Source organism: Phalacrocorax carbo, chromosome Z (assembly GCF_963921805.1).
Source record: "Phalacrocorax carbo chromosome Z, bPhaCar2.1, whole genome shotgun sequence".
NCBI lineage: Eukaryota > Metazoa > Chordata > Aves > Suliformes > Phalacrocoracidae > Phalacrocorax > Phalacrocorax carbo.
The window spans coordinates 83,669,047-83,687,900 of NC_087548.1; the positions used below are offsets into that span (position 1 = coordinate 83,669,047).

Here is an 18,854-nt window from a genome sequence, read left to right on the forward strand (position 1 = left end):
TCTTTGGAGATTTGTAGGATGCAGTGGTCCCCATTTTCATTTTAAATGGTCTGGTATTTTATATGTATGATAAAAAAAAAGAGCAATTAAGAGCAATTAAGAGAAGGAAAAACTGCATTTCACATTAGACCCTACAGCAGCGTTAGTGTTGTGGTTACCCTTGATGCTGCTGAACTAAGGAAAAAAACATGCCTTCCTCCTATTCAAGCGGTCTGAGTTATGTCCATAATAGCATCTGCGAGAAGATGTGGTGGGGACAGGAGTAGCTGCAGCTCAGACTGCAGCCTTAGCAAGACCTTGCCAGCCTCCGTCATCAGGCAGAGGAAATAGTTCCCTTGGACTTCCAATGCAAGAAACAGATAGAAAGATGATGGTATTTCTGTAGAGCTAAGGAAATATGAACTGCACCTTCTGTATATAAGACGTTGTCACAATAGCCACCTGTCTAACTCAGCTATTTTTAGCCTTTGAGGAAGAAACTTTACTGAAAAGAAAAACATTTAATAGCGGAAAATCTGAGTATCAGGGGTTACTTTGAAAATGAAATTTTACTCTATCAGAAATAAATATTACATTCTTTATCATTTCACTTCTCAGTTCACTGTTAAGATAGTCCTTTGAGCAATGCCTGTGAACAATTCTTTTCAATAAAAAGATGCTTCTCAAAACTTTAAAAGCTGCTAACAAGTTTCCCTATAATGTGTCTTTTAAGCCATAACATACACTGCATGTTAAGTTAGGATTTGTGAAGCCAATAAAGCCGACGCACTTTTACGTGGGAATAATGGCCAGGCATGCTCATCCCAGAGAAACTCACAAAGGACTGTGGACCTATGGCCTATACCTGTTCTTTTTCATACATTTTGCGTGATTTAATGGCAGGACTAACAAGAACACAAGCACCAAGGGAGAGAAAAGGTCCTTGGGTGACACTAGCCGGGGGTGGGCTGACTTGACTCCGAAGGGGTCGATGGAAGCATAGCACAGCACGTGTCCGAAGTGGCTTTATTTTCAGAGAGAGTTTTATACTTCTGAAACCGTTCTTGGTCTGGCATTGAGGTATGTGCCTCCGCAGTACCGAGATACACCCTCCTTGGTTTGAGACATTGACATTTTCACATACTGTTGCTCGCCTTATGCATGTGTGAACAATTGCTGCCTGGATGGGGTGACTAGACAATAACAGGGGAACGTTCTTTAGCTTAAAACTCCTACTCAAGATATATATTCCTGAGCTTTCTAGTCCTGTCACTTATAACTAAGCCATTAAGTTAATCATGTTGAATTCAGAAAAAAGGTGCTACCCGAAACCTGTCAAGGTAATTATTCTTCTTTATCCTCTGAGGTAGGAGTGCTCTGTGTCAAATAAACATTTTTAAAGTGTTCCACCATAACTTTCTCCTCGTCTTCAAGATCTGCACCTTCTTTCATCTCCCACCTGAAAGGAAAAGAACTTTTTATTGATCTTTTAATGTGTTTTAAACCAGTGTTTAAGATAAGCAAGTCAATACAAAACTCGTTACTGTCACTTCCTTGGCCTGCCCCAATAGTGGGGCACAGCAGTTGAGATCAGTGAATCACACAGAACACAAGCCCCAAAAATCTCGCCCTGCAGAACTGGCACGGCCGTGAGGCAGTTGATACAAATTGTCAAAACTACCACAAATTCTTACAGTTACTCTGATAGTGCTTTCTTTTTCTGTCGCACACATTGGTAGAGGTGGAAGCCTTGTAAAACTAGCAGAGAAAAAGCGGAAGAGATAACAAGTGTTTCGGAAGTTAAGCAGATGCTCTCAACACTCGTAAGTTTGCAGTGAAAACTCAAATACCACATGGTGTCCAACCCAAATATTTAATGTGAATGGTCGCCGTTCTCTTGCAGTGGCAATCCTATATTACAAAATACCACAAAACTGGATGGCTCTTTGTTTCTTTAACCATCAGGTATACCTATCACACCAAGAAATAACTTATCAGATTCTTCCCTTTATCCATGTGAATACTCCATTCTAATTTAGGATAAAGTCCTAATACCATTAAAACTGAAAAACTGAAAAAGAACATGAAGGTGATTTTGCTTTTCTTTAGTAGTCAATTAAATATAAAACCTTAAGAGTCACACAGCATTCTCTTGCAGAAAATCAGGATAATAAATGCAGAAATAGTGCTGATACATAGTCAGCTAAACTTTGTATCATTCTAATTATGCGTACATAATGCTCAGTAATGTGGCTCCATCTCTTTTACAGATTTTGTGGATATTTAAGAGTTTGATATCCCTTTAATATTAATCTCTTTCTGTTCTAAGTAGATAATAACGTGTAGGCTCCTAGTTCAGACCAGCTGAAGACAAAAGGTAAGGCATGACTACTGAGTACAGAAATCATATTTTCAAGTATTAAATCCAGTAGATTATAAATGAGCCACAGGATGATCCTGTAAAGTAGGAGACGTGTAGAGGAGCAGCAGAACAAAGCATGCTTTTAAGGAAACTAATATCAGGAGCAATACTTTAATCCTGCCTCACCCTTGTTAGGTACTCGTGCAGGCTGCAAAACCCAGAAGCCATATACAAGTTTAGATTGGTAAATAAATCAAATGCAATACAGGATGGTGAGAAGAGTATACTGCATTCATCGTATTTGCAAAACGAGGACAGTCGTCATTGGCAGTGGAACATGATGAGCACTTTTTGTAACTATTTTAAAGCTTACCTAAACCAGAAAAAGAACGACTGCTCTGTAGTACAATCTGATCGTTAAGATACAGTTAGGAAAAATGTATTCAATGAACATGTATAAATTAGCATATATCCATCATACCTTTACCTTAAGAACTGAATCTGACAACCCACATTACTGCCTGGAGTGAAGAAGTATCGGAACAAGGAAAGCATACTATGAATAAAATTATAAACAGTGTAAGTCCGTGATCAAAGGTTTGCAATAATTAACTTCCTACTATTCCACTCATACGTGACAACTATAATACTTAACCTTATCTGAATATTAACATTCCGTACAATTAATTGCTATTATGCCTGCCTGCTTCATTGTCTGGTTTATGATACGTTCATGAAATCTGGCGATATGAGCCCTCAGCACAAGCACCCCGGGTGAATGCTGCCAAACAGGGTGACTGGTTTCCCTTCTTCCTTTTCCTAATGTACCAAGGAGCCTCTTCAAACCTAGGAAGAAGTCGTGCAAGCCTTAATTTGAATTCATGGTCCTCAGAGTCATTCCAAAACACCACTTTACCAGCCAAATTGATTCATTTCAATTAATTTGATTTGTTGCATATTTTTAAGTAGAGGAGCTGTTTGCTTAGAGGAACGACAACTGAAAATGCTAAACAGGATACATTCAAAACAGTTATTGCTGTAGGTATAACACAGAAATCTAGCAGTCTTGGCTAATGGAAGCTTAACAATAAATCAGCAGATTCCTTTTAAAGATAGTGACTTCATACTTGTCAGCACATTTCACTGAATCTTAAACATTAGTGTTGGTAAAAATCTTCAATGTCATCCAGTTTGGACATTCTTTAGTGTTCACTTTATAACAAGTTATTACTAATACATTACATTATCATTTTATCAAAAAGTAGTCTATTTTTAAAGCATTTAAGCAGGTCCAATGAGGATAAGAAAGTCTTCTATGCATTCGCTTAACATTATCCATGAATTAAAGATCTATGAAATGAGCTTGACAAACACCTGGTCCCTCATCTAATGTGGAAATCTTTCCACTCTTACGCTTAAAGTCTGGGGACAGTGTTGTTTTTCAGAAGACCACTGGGCAGTAAGCGAGAAGGCCACAACATAGCTTCGCTGCTGTAAATGGGATGAGAAATCAGGTGTTTGTGTTCAAGCAGAAAAAGAGTCAACATTTACTATTCAAAAATTTGTCCAGAATGGAGCATGTTTTTACTAGCATATCTAAAATGTGTGACAATTGTTTTGGCAATAGTAATTGGTACAAATCCAACTAGCCAGTTCAAGTAACGTGAATGTGAATGAAATTACCATCGTGAATTACTTTCGAAATGCAAGCTTCCTCAGTGGAACAGCCAACTGCACGCCCCTGTTGCTTCAAATTGTTAGTAGCGTAGCTCTTAGAGAAAATTTCCAAATGCATAGGTGGCATATATTTTATTTTAGTCTGGCTATATCTTGGAAGATGAAATAAAATCAGCATTTCAAAAGGGTACTGGAATTATTTGAACCAATCCATCATATCATCATCTACATTTTGCTTAGAGTTCATATAAGCGTAATAAGAGGAGTCAGAGTGTCCAGAAAGCCCAATTTTTGGCATATTCTTCATATTTAAAAGAAAGCATACGTTTAGAATAAAATGCCATCACCTTTGCAATCTTTAGGGTAGCGTTTCATGTTTTCAGGCCAATATTACTCACGTATTTACAGAATTAAACATTTGAAATATGTTTTCAAAATATGCTGATATATCAAGAATTGTAAATGACACGTGGTGTGCACCTGAAGCGAATTGCCTAAAAAGCTTCCTCTGCATACCGTTCCTCTCTGTGTTGCATGGGGCTGATCAAGGGAAAAAAAAAGCCCTAGGAGTATATTTTTTCAGATAGATACAGCAAAAGGTGTCAGCAGAGATAAATACAGGAATCACTGAAGTTTTCTGCTGGTCAGCCTAGACCTCAGATCATGAGGTCAAAGCGCATAACTAGCACTGGCAGGGCTTCTGTTTCTCCTCATAAATAAGGGGCAAGAGAAGAAGTCCTGGCTTGCACATCCACAAGGTAGCAGAGTGCAAGGGGAGAAGTATTCAGTGCCTCAGGAACATCCAGTGGTTCCAGCTCATCCTTAGCGACGTGCAGGTGCCGTCCCAGCTCATAATGAGCACCGATGCACCCATTTACATAAACGGGTGTGCAGGACTGCGTTTTGAGGTACTTTGACCTCTCCACTATACTGAATTATAAAAGGTAAAGAACAGTAAATGTGCTTGCAAAGATGCAGAGAAAAATCTGTGCATCTGTTAAAAAGCATGCTGGATATTTTAGCAGGGCTGGATTTAATACACGGTGATGCATTTGTTATTTTGATTTTCTTGCATCTTGCGCTATTGCATCTATTTTTAAAATTGTGGATATATTCCTATGAAAGCACTTTTAAAAAACCATAATAGGGACTATGTATTACCATTGAGGTGCTTGTACAGATCAAAAGGAAGTATATGCAGTTGATACCAAAGCAGTAGTGTATTAAATCAAAAATAAAACACACACAGTAGTATGCATAGAGGCATTACTGTAAGTGACGCAGATTCTACCTGTAGCAGATTGCCACGTCTTAAAAGTTTCATTAATAAGTTTAACAGAGCCTTTTTGATCAGTTACCAAATTTGTTTTGTTACAGTTCATTAGTTATAACAACTGTGTAAAAATTAGAGGGGAAAATCGTGAAGAGTTGCAAGCAAGAATAAACATTAACAAAACTGAAATAAAATGTGAGAATACTTTTCAACTCAGGTGTATTTTGAACTTTGAAAAATCTCCTTATCTGTATTATCTGTGAGCCCAACCATGCCCTTTTCTAAAGTTTATAAAAAAACAATGCCTAAAAAGTGAACAGTTTACAGGAGGCGTCACTCTAATATAAATTTATAGAGTTTTTTTTTTTTAATTGCTATAGTGCTTATGCAGTATTTTGTTATCTATCTGTTGCATCTCTTAACGTCTTGAAGAACTTTACATCACACAAAACTCTGTGGAAGGAAGAAAAAACCACAAAACCAATGACACCATTGTTATTTCCTATGGAAAAGCTAATATCTCAGATCCTCTTGTAGGGAAATGTTGGCAAATGATGAAACATTAACTGTACAGCTGTACATTAGACAGCTGAAAATACGCATTTCCATATTGAATAATAGCTATACTTAATAGTTGCCATGTATCAAAAAATAGCAATGTATTTGATACTGAGCTAAGAAGATAACATAATTGACATCTAATCTAAATCAGACGCAGTGCCATTCAAACATCCTAACATGGGTAAATATTCAGACTTCAAGCACCGCAAGCTCTTAAGCTTATCTATTTTTAATGTGGTGAATTACCACTGGAAAGCTTTACAGACACATTATTTTCAAGAGCAATTTTGATAACAGTGAGCACAAGTGGAGAAGGTCTTTTTTTTGCCAAGTATTATGTAAGAAGGCAAGAGTGGGAAAAGAACACAGAAAAGGTGCTTAAACTTGACTTACATTCCCTTTTATGTTAACGTGATTTAAGAGTCGTACCACGTAATTTGCCTGGAAATTCTTTTCCACATATTCGCCTTCAGTTTCTTCAATAAACTGTTTTGCTGTGATTGTCAAACTTCTGTCTAAATGCATGTATTTATAAATAACTCTATACGCTGAAGGAGGCAAAAGAAAGCAATAGTAATTCATGCAACTTTAAGAAATTGAGATTAAATTCATCCCATTGTTTAATAGGTGCAGGTTTTCTGGATTTTTAATCCAAAATAAATTTGTGCACTTACATGTATTAGAATACTGCCAATAAAGTCATTAGTGTTCTCTACACTGAGCTGCAATAGGTAGAGAAATCATGCAGTTAAATAAAATATAACAACTTGCTACCAGCACATGGTAATTCATTTTAATGAATTACCTTTTTGCTTCCTGAAGTTCATGAGAGACACAGCTGTGGACTAAGCTCTTGCAGGCAGGGAAACAATTGTTTTATCAATGTGTAGCATGTTACGCTTCACCATGAGACAAGAAATCTTGTTTGCCATTTTTAAGTAATAGGAGAATATACATCTCTGTAAGTTTCACTTCATATTTCAGTTGTAAACACACTTTTTATAACATGAGAAATCATAGACCATGAAATGCATTTTACATCAATGTTAGACAGCTAGCTAAATCTAATGTTTGTCCGTAATCTCAAGCCCTCAGAAATCTTTCAGATTCTATGTGGGGCAACGTTTTATTTTTCCAATGGTAATGTTAAGTTAAAAGGGAAGTCTCCGGTAGTTTAATCAGATTGCATTTTGTTAAAATTATTTAATTAAGACTGTGATTAACATTTTTACTCCTTAAATATTAACCATTCAAAAAAATCTGCTTTTTTTCAATCGTTTGTGTAGTAATTGTCTCAGATTTTTTTGATCTCTCTTTAATCCATCTACTAAACAGATACTCCCCTGAAGGACATAAAAAAGAGGTTGTGTGGGCAGCCATCAAATGCGCAAGTACTGCACTATTGAACAAGACCCAGAGGAACAATGCAGTGCATGTAAAGGTTCTGGTGGTGATATTCACGCCGAAATCACACCAACAGGGACAACACCTCTATGTCTACCTAGTGCAAAACAGTTCACTTGCCTTTCTTCATCCGAAATACAAAATATCCCTCTGTAGTGAAAAGTTATATTGATTTCAGGACAATCTGTGTGAAAATCAGTGTCCTACATCATATTCAGAAAAAAAATCAAAACTGAAAATTTCAGTATAATTTTTCCAAATTCCTCTCTCTTACGTATACACAAACAGCATGAAAAAAGCCCTCACAGAATTTTCCTGATCAATAAAATAAATTCATTTATTTCCTAGAGGACATGGAGGAAGATGCTACGAAAATTGTTAGTTTTTTCAATTATCTATATGCCACAAGAAGGGGAGTGAGGGGAAAAAATTAAAGGACGATACAACAATAAGGGATCAACAGAGTTATGCTCCTGCTTCCAAAGAGCAAACCAAAAGAAGAGAGAGTGTTTCGCTGTGCTGAAGAAATCAGTACATGGGAAACATTTTAGAAAGTATGTCATAAGAAGAGAAGAGAACAGAGCTCTGACTCACAGGTTAACCTGTCCCAGCTATGAAGTTAAGACATTAGAAGGATATTTAAGAAGTTCTGAACTGAAATAGAAGCTTCACAAGTGTTGGAATAAAATGATGAAAGACCCTTTTCCAGGGCAAGAACACAGCTATGAAGGATGTTGTCAAGGGCAGCGGAAGGCACACAGCAAAAATTTTCGAAGCTTTCCATCTGCAATAAGAAAGGAGAGGTAGTATTTACCCAGCCTCCCTGTTATTGGTGTTTGCTGTCCCACATCTTTGAAAACCACTGAATCAAGCCTCACAGACACCAAGCCATTAGCTGCAGACAGCGGGAACATATTGCAACAGGATGAAGCCTTTCTCTTAGATCTTTTTTTAATTTAAACTTTTTGGTTCATAATTCTAACACGGTAGAAAATGGGAAAAGATCTATACTCTCAACATTTCAGTTGGTTCTTCTAAAAAAATCATTAAGTTAAATTTCCATTTTTCAGGGCATTCTTACAACACTTTTTTAACTGCATAGCTTTAAATAATGGACATTTGACAGGATTATGCTCATACTGACCCAGCTTTGTTGAAGCTGTCACCATATTTTATTCTGAAGATAGTCCGGTTTGTTACGTTTCTGCAGCAGCAGGATGCCTCTTTAATTTTATTTTCCGTTTTCTGAGATTTCTTGTTTTATACACTTGTATACCACTGCTCTAGGTCCAGCACCATTTATAATAATGTTGATCTCATAGTTAGTGTGTCAAAAATGGAAAGATGCTCTTAGTAAAGGTTTGGTTAGTGTTTCCAACTTGGGTGAGAAAACATATATATGCGTATGCATATACGTATACATGTATATATATGACACTTCTAATTAATAAATGATAACAATACAGACTGATAGAGAAAATGGAATGTACTAAACAGTTAACAGAAGACTAATTATACACTTCTGAGAGTGGCAAGCTGTCAGTAGATGAGCACAGCTAGGGTGAAACGAAACCAGAACTTTTGGGCACCTAGATATTTACTCCAAGAGCAACCTGGGATTTTAGTTTGCGTAAACCCTAAAGTAAGAAAGGGACACAAAAGAGAGAAATCACAAAATTCTGATTTTTTTTTCCCCACACTGATCTAATCCACTAATATTGCTCTCAGACTAAGGCATCTAAATTCCCATAAGGCTGCCTGTGTCCCAAACCTTGTCCCACTCGCTTTCCACCGCTCCCCTGTCAGTCGCGGGGAAGGTGTCTTCTTCAGCAGGGACTTGTTATTGCCCCTGAGTGGATTCTGGGGTGAATTACATGCACAAAGAATAAAAGGCCAATAGAAATATAGATATATGGGCACAATCCCAGAACTGTAGTGCTTTTGCAAGATGAAGCTGGCACGTTCCCTTAGCTGGCAGGGTTAGGGAAGGCGCCTGCCACTCCTCTGCATTTTGATAAATATGGCTTTTTATCCTAATTGGTGAAAAATTTTGGCTGAAAGATCTCAAATAACAGGACAGATTTTAAATGACCTGTTCATTGTCAAGTAATTTTAATTAAGGTGAGCCTCCTAAGTATAAATCCAATGTAAAAGCATTTGGTTTTGATATTTTTATAAGTAAATGATGTAAGTTTTTATTCAAAATAATATTTCAATGTGGATTTTTTTTTTAAATTATTTCACAATTATTTTTTTTTAGCCCAAGCTGATATTGTCAGCTTTTCAGGTAACCAAGTATCTGTTAAGTATTTTATGTTTAGAACAAACTGTTTTGATTTTTTGCTGTTGCTTTTTAAATAAATTAAACAAAAAAAAATATCCCAAACCCTAATAACAATAATTTATACAGTTTCAGTTTGTTGGACTTGTGCCTTACTCAGATTGGGACCAAAACACATTCTTTCTTAGTCTAACTGCTTAGAATCATAGGCGAAGTTTATTCACAATGGATAATTTCTTATAATGACAATCACAGAAACAATTGTGCTGAGAGCACGTGTGCTTATTGCCTGCAGATTGTCTCCTGCCCCCATTCTTTGATTTCTTCTTTAGACGGTCCCGAAAGCCTCTGGTGCATGCATGAAGTTGCTTATCTGACTCCCTGATTTAAGAACATTGTATGCTTGACTGTGCAAACGCATTTAATATTTCAAATATATATGCATATAGCATACCTCTATATACACATATATATATACATCTACTCATGCAAGTGACAGAGTGATGATGCAGGCATTCAAGAGGGCAGATTTTATGGAAGAATGGGGTCAATAACACTATGCCAAAGCTAAGTGCTTGGGGGTGAATAATCAAAGGATTTAATATTTTCAATAATTTTAAATAACTTGGTAATCATCGTATGAAATTAATTTAATTATTTTGAGCATCACTATGATCTTTCAAGAAAATCAAGAGGCCCAAATTCACAGAAGGATGTATCGTATGATCAGGTGCTGCAAACATTTCCATTTAGTAAATGTAAGCTTTACCTGCAAATGGTTACATGGTAGATCTTAAGAACCAAAAAAGCACCTACTAGAAATATCCTGCTTTTCAGATCATGCACTAGTTGTTCCCTCTCCTCACCCCTCTCCTTTTTATTTCAGTTTACAAAGGCTTTCTGTAATGAATGTTGAAAACCCAATGTAAATACTTTAAAGGATTAAGCTTTCAAATGTGGTTACTGTGGCATATGTATGTTCAGTAAATACAAACACAAGATATATCTGCTGAGAAATTATATTTGATAATTTGACAGCTTTGTGGCTTAGGAATATAAAAAATTCATATTTTGTCAACAAGAAACTTCCTCCATTTGTTAAGAAGGGGCTACTCTGATGGCATAGAAAGATGAATATTTTGAAAAGACAGGTTATTACGGGAGTAATATAATCCCCTACTTTTCTTACTGTACTGAATTTTTTAAAAATTTTAATTTTCTTTCCTTTAGAAGAAGTCTACTCAGTTCATTACTTGCAGGAAAAATGTGCAATCTAAGCAGAACATTTAGAGGATCCATGAAGCTGACTTTTATCGGTGCCAAAAGGTTTTATACAAATTCGAGCACGTGATGGGCTGCCGAAAAATCTTACGTCCTTTCGTGTTCATAGCAAAGAAAAACCCACTGCTGCGTGGCAGCACCCCGCTGCCTCCCGTGAGGAGCAGGCATGCCCCATCCCGGGCTATCGCAGGCGCCTGAGGTTGGTCTTCACCCAGAGCAGGGCCACCCAGAGCGGGCCAGGGCCTCGTCCCTGTGGAGTCCCTCCACGGACAGACTCTGTCACTTCCCTGGGCAACCTGGTCCAGCGTTTGACCACCCCTAGAGTTAAAAAAACACGTTTTTTCTTGTGTTTAGACAGGATTTCCTGCATTCCTGTGGCACCCATTGCTTCTGGTCCTGCCACTGAGCACCTCTGAGAAGAGACCATCGTCTTTATGCCCTCCATCAGGTGTCCCATGGATAAGGTCCCCCGGAGCCTTCTCTCCTCCAGGGCGAGCAGTCCCGGCTCGCTCAGCCTCTCCTCGTTCCATCGTGTTTCACCGTACCGTGTGGCGCTACCCCAGATGGCACACAAACACCACGTCTCCTTCACACCTATAGAAATCCCAGCAGGCAGCCGCACCAGAGGAAACATTAGCCCCGTCATTAGCGCTGTCCCATATGGCACAGTTGTCCCTCCTCGTGCACGCTGCAGCTGCATCTAGCTCCGGCTGCTGCATGTTCCTGTAAGCTAAAGATGGTATCGTGGGATATTTCCACGTGGCATAACAGAGTGCTGTAGATAAATGCCAGCGACAGCACCAGGCGAGCTGCTCCCCGCTCCGCAAGCGGCGCGGCTACGGTCGCGCGCTGCTGGCTCAAGTGAAGGAGGCCATACCCACACTGACGAGGGCAGGCTTCAGATTGCTCAGGTGACCTTAATTGTGGCCTTTTACAGATTCCAAACCTTCAGCTTGCAATTTGAATAATCTTTGAAGTTAGTGCGTTTATACAGTGTCTTAAAAGTAGAGAGTGCCTTATGGAAAATGCTGACAACGGTCCAATACAGAATATCGCAAGATGGTGCATAAGGAAAACCGAGTTACAGGGGATATAATCCCAATACCATAGACAAGTAAAATAAGTGTCTCTTGTTGGTTTTAAAAGGACACCTACGTATGTTTCTATATAATCCAGCTGCCACTGGGATCTAACTATTGCTCTCCCAGCAGGTCTCTTTCATGGCACGACTATGCGCTTTTCAGTAGGGCTCCCTGGGACGGTGTAGTCGTTGAGGCGAAGTGCCCCAGGCTTGGTGGCGTGGGAGATGGGGTTCCCTGGGTGTGCTGGCACATCAGTACTTCGTTCCCCTGCCTGACACTCGCAGGGTAAATGTGGTCCCCTTCAATAAACAACAGCATATGAGTAGTGCCTGTGTGTCTTGTCCTATAGAAAATAGGCATCTGGTATAATAAAATCTACATTTTTTGAAGTTCGGAAGTACATTTTTGAAAGGCAACTGCATGGAAATTGTGCACTAAACAGCATAACCAGCAATGGCTAATACTGAGTCAGGATGAATTCTGTAATGGTAAAGAATGGGAAAGGATATGCCAAAAATAAAACAAAATAAGAGACAGAAAGGCTGGGATAAATTGGCTGGTTTCCATTGTTAGATACAAAAAAAATTGAATTCAACAAGCCCGGAAGCCTAGCAGCTGCTTCTTATTTTATTTTCAAAACTTAGTAACTGGCTGTATAACCCTGTCTTACTCTCCCTGAGGATTGCCGGGGCCAGACTGAAAATGCAACAGCCAATTGATGCAGAGATACCATCTCAAAGAAGAATAAAATAATCTGTAGATAAAAATCTACATAGCCTAAAAAATCAATTTCAGGCTAGCAAGCAGGTGAATAAACAAATACAGAGGAGGAGATGAAGATACATAAACAGGATCTCTGGCCAGCGTGTGCTTTGTTGTTAGCCATTTAGGTCTCTCACTGCTGTATCGCTGCCCCTCACAGAAAAGTTCATGCAAAACAAACAAACAGATAAATAAATAAAGTATTTATTTATGTTTGGAAGTGAAAAACTAGTCATTCTCCCCATTTCATTCCATGCAAGATAATGTTGCCTATATCAGTGTAACTAATATTTAAATCTGGAAATCAGAAAGGCACAAATGCGAAGAAGAGAAAGGGAAGTGAAAAGAGGACTGAAAATATCGGGAATCAGTCATACAGACCAACATCTTGCAACCAAGGCAGGGGCGAGCGCTAGAAGGAATTCCCCAGTAGCCCTCCTGAATAAATTGGCAAAGAGCTGTGCTTTCTCTGCTTAGCTCAGGTCCGATCCTTAAACCGTTGTTAACTGGAAGAAGATGAATAAACAAAGGCAATTTTTGTCTGTTTTTGACCCATTACGAAGAATGGTGACTCTACAGAACAGCACGCTGAGCTCTGGTATTTAAAACTGATCTTGAGGAAAGCATTTATAAAAAGTTAACTTCATAAAGCTGTGTATTAAATTTTTAAATCGTGTTGATTAATTAATTTACTCAACAGGCATACACATGGAAATCCTCTAACTGTAAATAGCGTTTACTATATTTCAAGACACATATTTAGAACAGTTGCTAAATAGGGGGTCGATTAAACAGAGATACTACGTGATGGAATGTCTTAATATACCTCATATTTACTGTAGCTTTTTTCCCCTCCTCCATTCTTTGGAAACTTAAATACTACTGTGAAAATATTGTTTTAAAGATTATGAGGCTTTAGTTTTCAAATCCATCCAGTAGAATAATTCAAACTATAATATTTGTGTTACTAATGCAAGCAGTGATTGCAGAATTTTCCTCTACTTAATATAAATACTAAAGGAATTAGCCTATTACGTTATTTTTCATTAATCAGTTAGCGTTGCAATAGCCAAAACCCTGTGGTACAAAAAGAAAAAAAAACCAAACGTGAATATAATATGATAAAGCTTAAATGATCCGAGCACCATATATGTAGTACCAATTTTTTGTGTCCTCCAGTGAAGATTTAATTCATTGCCTAACAGGCTAGTGAGAATAACACTTGGCAAATTACTCGCCAAACTTTCTGCTGGCATTGCTTTGTAGGGCATGTAAGCTAAGGATGGCGTTATTCAACAGATAAAGCAAAAAAAAGGCAATTTTACATCTTGTTGTGTAAGACACATATGATGTCAGGAGCGGCAGTCACAAAGCAGGGAGGAGATGGATGAAGAAAAAGACACGTAAGAAAACAGTAACACCATGCAACACTTGGTTGAGACATGCAGATTCGGTTGAACTGCACAGGTTTGTTGTTGCTATCATCTAAATGATATTTATTCCCACTGATTGTTGGAACTGGGAACTTGCCTGGGATTACGTGCATATATCTGCAACCAGGAAGCTCATGAAGACATATGTTCACAACTTCTACTGACGCGAAAACACCGATTTGGTGAACGCTTCTTAGGGATGTATACCCGCTTTTACATCACTTTCAAAAGGAAAACACATTTCAAAGCTACAAGTCAAGAAAATACCTTCAGACAGTTTAACAGGTTGGCCTTTGCCAGCCAGGACTGAGGCTCACATCCCTACTCTGCCACCTTGGTCAGGGACGTGGGGAGGACGAGGGAAGGCATGCAGCGCTCTACCGGGCTGCAGTACAGCGACTCAGTGAGGATTTTATTAATTGCTTAACACAGGAGAGAGAAAGTGTCATTGTGGGACGGTCTGTATCTTTCTAATCCAAATGACTCACAGGAGACATGCGAGAGTGACAGAGGAAGGGTCTCCCACGTACCGGTGAAATCCCCACCTGCCAGGCTTCTGGCTTTTGTGTCTCTGCGGGATGAACTTTAAAAGGTTTGGATTTCATCTTGATGCGGGATGGGAACGTTTTCTAAATCTCAGAAATATTCTCATGACAGGAATATAATTTCCCCTCCTTTACCCGCCAAGTGTACCACAATCAAGCCCATAAAATCTATATGTCATCCAGGTATCACATATGAAGGTTTGGAAGATGCCCAAAGAAGCACATACAGGTGGAGCCTACGGTTTCTGGCAGAATGCCCATCAATTAGTGCCATTTTCAGCATTTGAAACAGGAATCCATAGCCTATTAACTTCTCTGCAGCTGCTTACACATTTCAGAGAACATGACGCTAAGCAATGGCATTTGCTCAACCCTGATTAGGATAGACCTGAGGTAGCAAAGAGTTAAAAAATGTAATAATTCATTGCCATATTTGAACTCCTGGTAATGCACTTTTTATTTTTAAAAATCAAAAATCAGCACAAAGTTCAGTGCTTTCAGAAAAAAAGAATAATTCCTGCATAAAGAGCTGCCAAAGAAATAACGAAATGATGGATATTACAATAAATGAGACCATGAAGCCAAAGTTAATGCAATGTTTCTTTTTTGAAATTCTAATTCCCTCTTTTTCTGCTCAAGGCAAACAGCATTCTTCCTACATATTTGTGGAGCGTCATGTGAACTTTATTCTGGGATAAAATATTAAAAGAATAAATTGTTGAAAATGTATTGAAATGGTTTTAATTATTCAGTATTTTTAATAAGAATGATAGATTTAGAAATTACAAAGAGCCTTACAATCATAAAACCTGCAGTGTCTGCTGCGGCTGGCACTTGCAATGCCTGTTTCATCCTGAGCATCAGTTTTTCTGTTTCTGAAGTATCTGAAGCAGCCACAGATATGGCTGGAACCATGAAGATAGATAGAAGAGGGCACCGTGTAAAAGTATGCCTTTTCTATCTACTTACAGCATTTTTTAGCGACTGAGTCACTTCAGAGGAAGAGATGAAGTGCTTGTAATGGCTACATTAAGATTTTTACGAGCATAAGAACCTTTGAGAGGTTAAGCACAAAACGACTACAGGCCTGGCTCATTTTTATCCTACGCTCATACAAATCGTGGTTAAATAAATGCCACACCTACTTCTTCTACCTTACATAGTCACCACGAGACTTCTAACATCCCTGTTCTGCTTCTCAGGTGCAGAGTCAAAAAGACTCTGACCTCTCTCTTATAGAAGATGAATAATAAGAACAAATAGCGCTTGTGTAGAATTTCATTCCTGCCTTGAAATTTCTCTTTGCTGTAAAGCTGCACACCCTAAAATCCACCCAGAAAAATCCATTAGAAGACCAGGAGGTATAGCTATCGTGGAAGAGATGAAAAGTGGGCAAGGTCTGTAGAAAAAATACGATGGAGTCTGTGTAAAATGCCTTTGAACAGTTTCATAAAATTGCCGTCCTAAAATTTCATAAAATTGACAAAGCAGAAGAGGCAAGGTTGACGTATAAAGCATGGTGTAAGTTTTGCCCACGCTTGGGCCAACCACAGATAAACTCCCCTGTTCCTCAAATCCAGGACTATTGCTGTAAATGCTGCGACTGGTAGCTGTGAGAAGCCAAAACGGAAGAGACGGGAGCAGTGACGCTGCAAAACGGGAAAAGGAAGGGGCAGAAACACAGGAACAGGCACGCTTCAGCAGGTGCCTCCGTTTTGGCAAAGGCGCTGCGTTTGCAAGCAGCGCTGTCTTGAAAAATTTATTAACTAGGAGTATTTACCCTTGGAGAGAAACAAGGTGCAACTACTCCGTGCACAACGTAGCACCATCGGTGAAGAATGAGGGGCCTTCCTTGTGGAATCTACTCAATAGGCCTCCCAAATGTGGGCTGTTACTGGGACAAGTAAGTGCTTAAGTAAGTAATTTAAATATTTTTAAAGTTGAGCACTGGCTTAAAGGTCAGCGTAATATCTGAAGATAAAGTAAAGTTTTAATAAATAAAAGAGTCATAAACAGGTAAACCTTAGAAGAGTATTTATCTTGGAGGAATGTATTAAATAGATGGAAAAGTAAGTAAATGGAAAAAATAAATCATGCCATTATTTCAGGGATGAAAATATTTCTAAGACTGAAAGTGTTTTGCAACTTCATGGAACTCACTGAAATCACAGAAGAAAGAAGGCATGAAGATAAAAAGAACAAGACCTATGTACACAGAAAGTGGAATGAAACAAAAACATAAGAAGAGTAAAGGAGTTTCCAGAAAAGTTTAAGACTCTGTTAATACTGTTTAAAAGTTTGTTTTCACAAAAAACATTTTGTTAACACATATTTAGGAAAATAAAGGAAGAAACAATCAGATTCTGATATTCTGATCTTAAATATGTTCACAGAAGGTGTGTATCAGTGACATAAATCAGCACGGATTTACTTGTTTAAGCCAGAAAAAAATTACATGATGGTTCTGGGTTAGTATTCTCAATATCCAAAAATGGCATCGCAGATCATAAAGCTATTACGAATGTAAAAATCAGTGTTCGCCAGACAAACATAGGTCGCAGCCTACAATTTGACTATTAACCATTTTTCACAAAGGGAACATTATTGCAAGCATATTATTGTAAGTCCAAGAGAGCCACAATTAAATGGGGTCGTGGAAAAAATGGTATTAAAATTTTAAGTGTGCCTCAATGTGAAAAAAAGAGAAAAAATTGTAGTAACACATCCAGAACTATATTTGGTACGACTAAGTTTCACAGAATTGCATGGCAAAATAGAATTAGCACCTGCTGGGAAGTTGAGTGGAAATCTGAGAACCAGACTACTTGACTATGTAATAAATTATGTTTAAAATAATAAGTTTAAATACTTGTAAGAAAAGTCCAATAGGCATGCACTATGACAAAAATTAGGTCTTATGCCTTGCCGTATGACAGGTCACATGAGATATGAAGATGACAGTACACATACAAAATTATACAAGTATACACTTGCAAAGCATGAGTGCAAGTGAAATTTCTCCCTACACTTAGAAGATGGACACTGAATGGAGAACAGTCAACTAATAGAACAGGATATTTATTTTCATACTCTTTTGCAAAAGGAGGAAGAAAATTTCTGAACCTACCAATGCTGACAGAAGAACAGAGTTTGCATTAACTGCTGGCTAATGCTGCAAGATGGAAACCCCCACGCAGAGCCACAGAATGCTAGGAAGTAAGAGCTCAACGCGCTGGATGTGGGTGAATGTTTTAAGCACGCATCATTGCATGTTTACCCTTCTTTTATAGTCTTTTCTGGGTGAGACACTAAAGCTTTGCGCTGATCAGGCAAGGCTACCTCGAGGCCAGCGATCTACAAGCCAAAGGAGATCAAATCAGAGGATGGGAATTGCTGACGTGCGTTACATCATAGCCAAGTATTTTTCCCCTGAAGTGCTCATTCACTGAGTAAATAGAAAGATCTGGGGACTATGGGGAAATGCCACCCTCCCGCAGCACGCCAGCAGAAGAGAGGTGACTGATTTGCAGAGCGGTACTGCCGTCCTGAGAAACAATATGTAGAATTCCTGTTCGCCGCTTTCTTTGGGCTGGTTGCGCTGATATTAGCTTATCTGTTCTGTGTTAAAGACTCGACTTACTATGAGCTCAGCTGTCATTAGCAAAGATATATCCAAACACGCGCGCGCAGACCAGCGTAACAACAATTTATTAGATATGCAGGAGTTAAAGTGTGCTGTTTCTGAACAATGAATTGAAAGGCTCAGCCTGTGGCAGTTACTGGTCTTCATTTGGTTGTGTGATAAAGTACACGACGCATTAAAAAGCCCATTTTTCCCCCCCTTTTAACTGCTAGTTCTATAACCTCTTTATTTTCCTAAATTTGCTGAGCCTCTCTCTTTCTTTATGTTGTGGTAGCGAAGCAGATTGCTGATAGCACAATACCTAGTGCAACATGTCTTCTGCAGCAATTTTGCAGGTAATTTCCTCAAACACAAAAGAGACAACACATATAGGGCAGAGATAGTCTGTGATTTACTTCTGGATAACAAATTATCAATTTAGTCACTTCTCTAACAAAACCAAAATAATTTTGCTCTCCTAGATTGATTTTTAACTGTGCTATTACAATATTATCCAATACTACTAGTATCATGCATATTTAATTTTATTTCAGAGATAAAACATTTTGTGGAAGGAAGAGGAGGATAAACT

General features: G+C 38.4%; 1 protein-coding gene across 4 annotated transcripts in view; it reads right to left on the reverse strand.

The window, feature by feature from the left end:
• Positions 1-529: 529 nt before the first annotated feature.
• KIAA0825 (KIAA0825 ortholog) overlaps positions 530-18,854 on the reverse strand; it is a 244,451-nt gene continuing 226,126 nt past the window's right edge. For all 4 annotated transcript variants that reach the window (XM_064439457.1, XM_064439456.1, XM_064439458.1 and 1 more), the window contains one exon: positions 530-1,438. In XM_064439457.1, the coding sequence (XP_064295527.1) occupies positions 1,324-1,438 (115 nt within the window). In that variant the 3' untranslated portion in view covers positions 530-1,323. The remainder of the gene's footprint in view (positions 1,439-18,854) is intronic.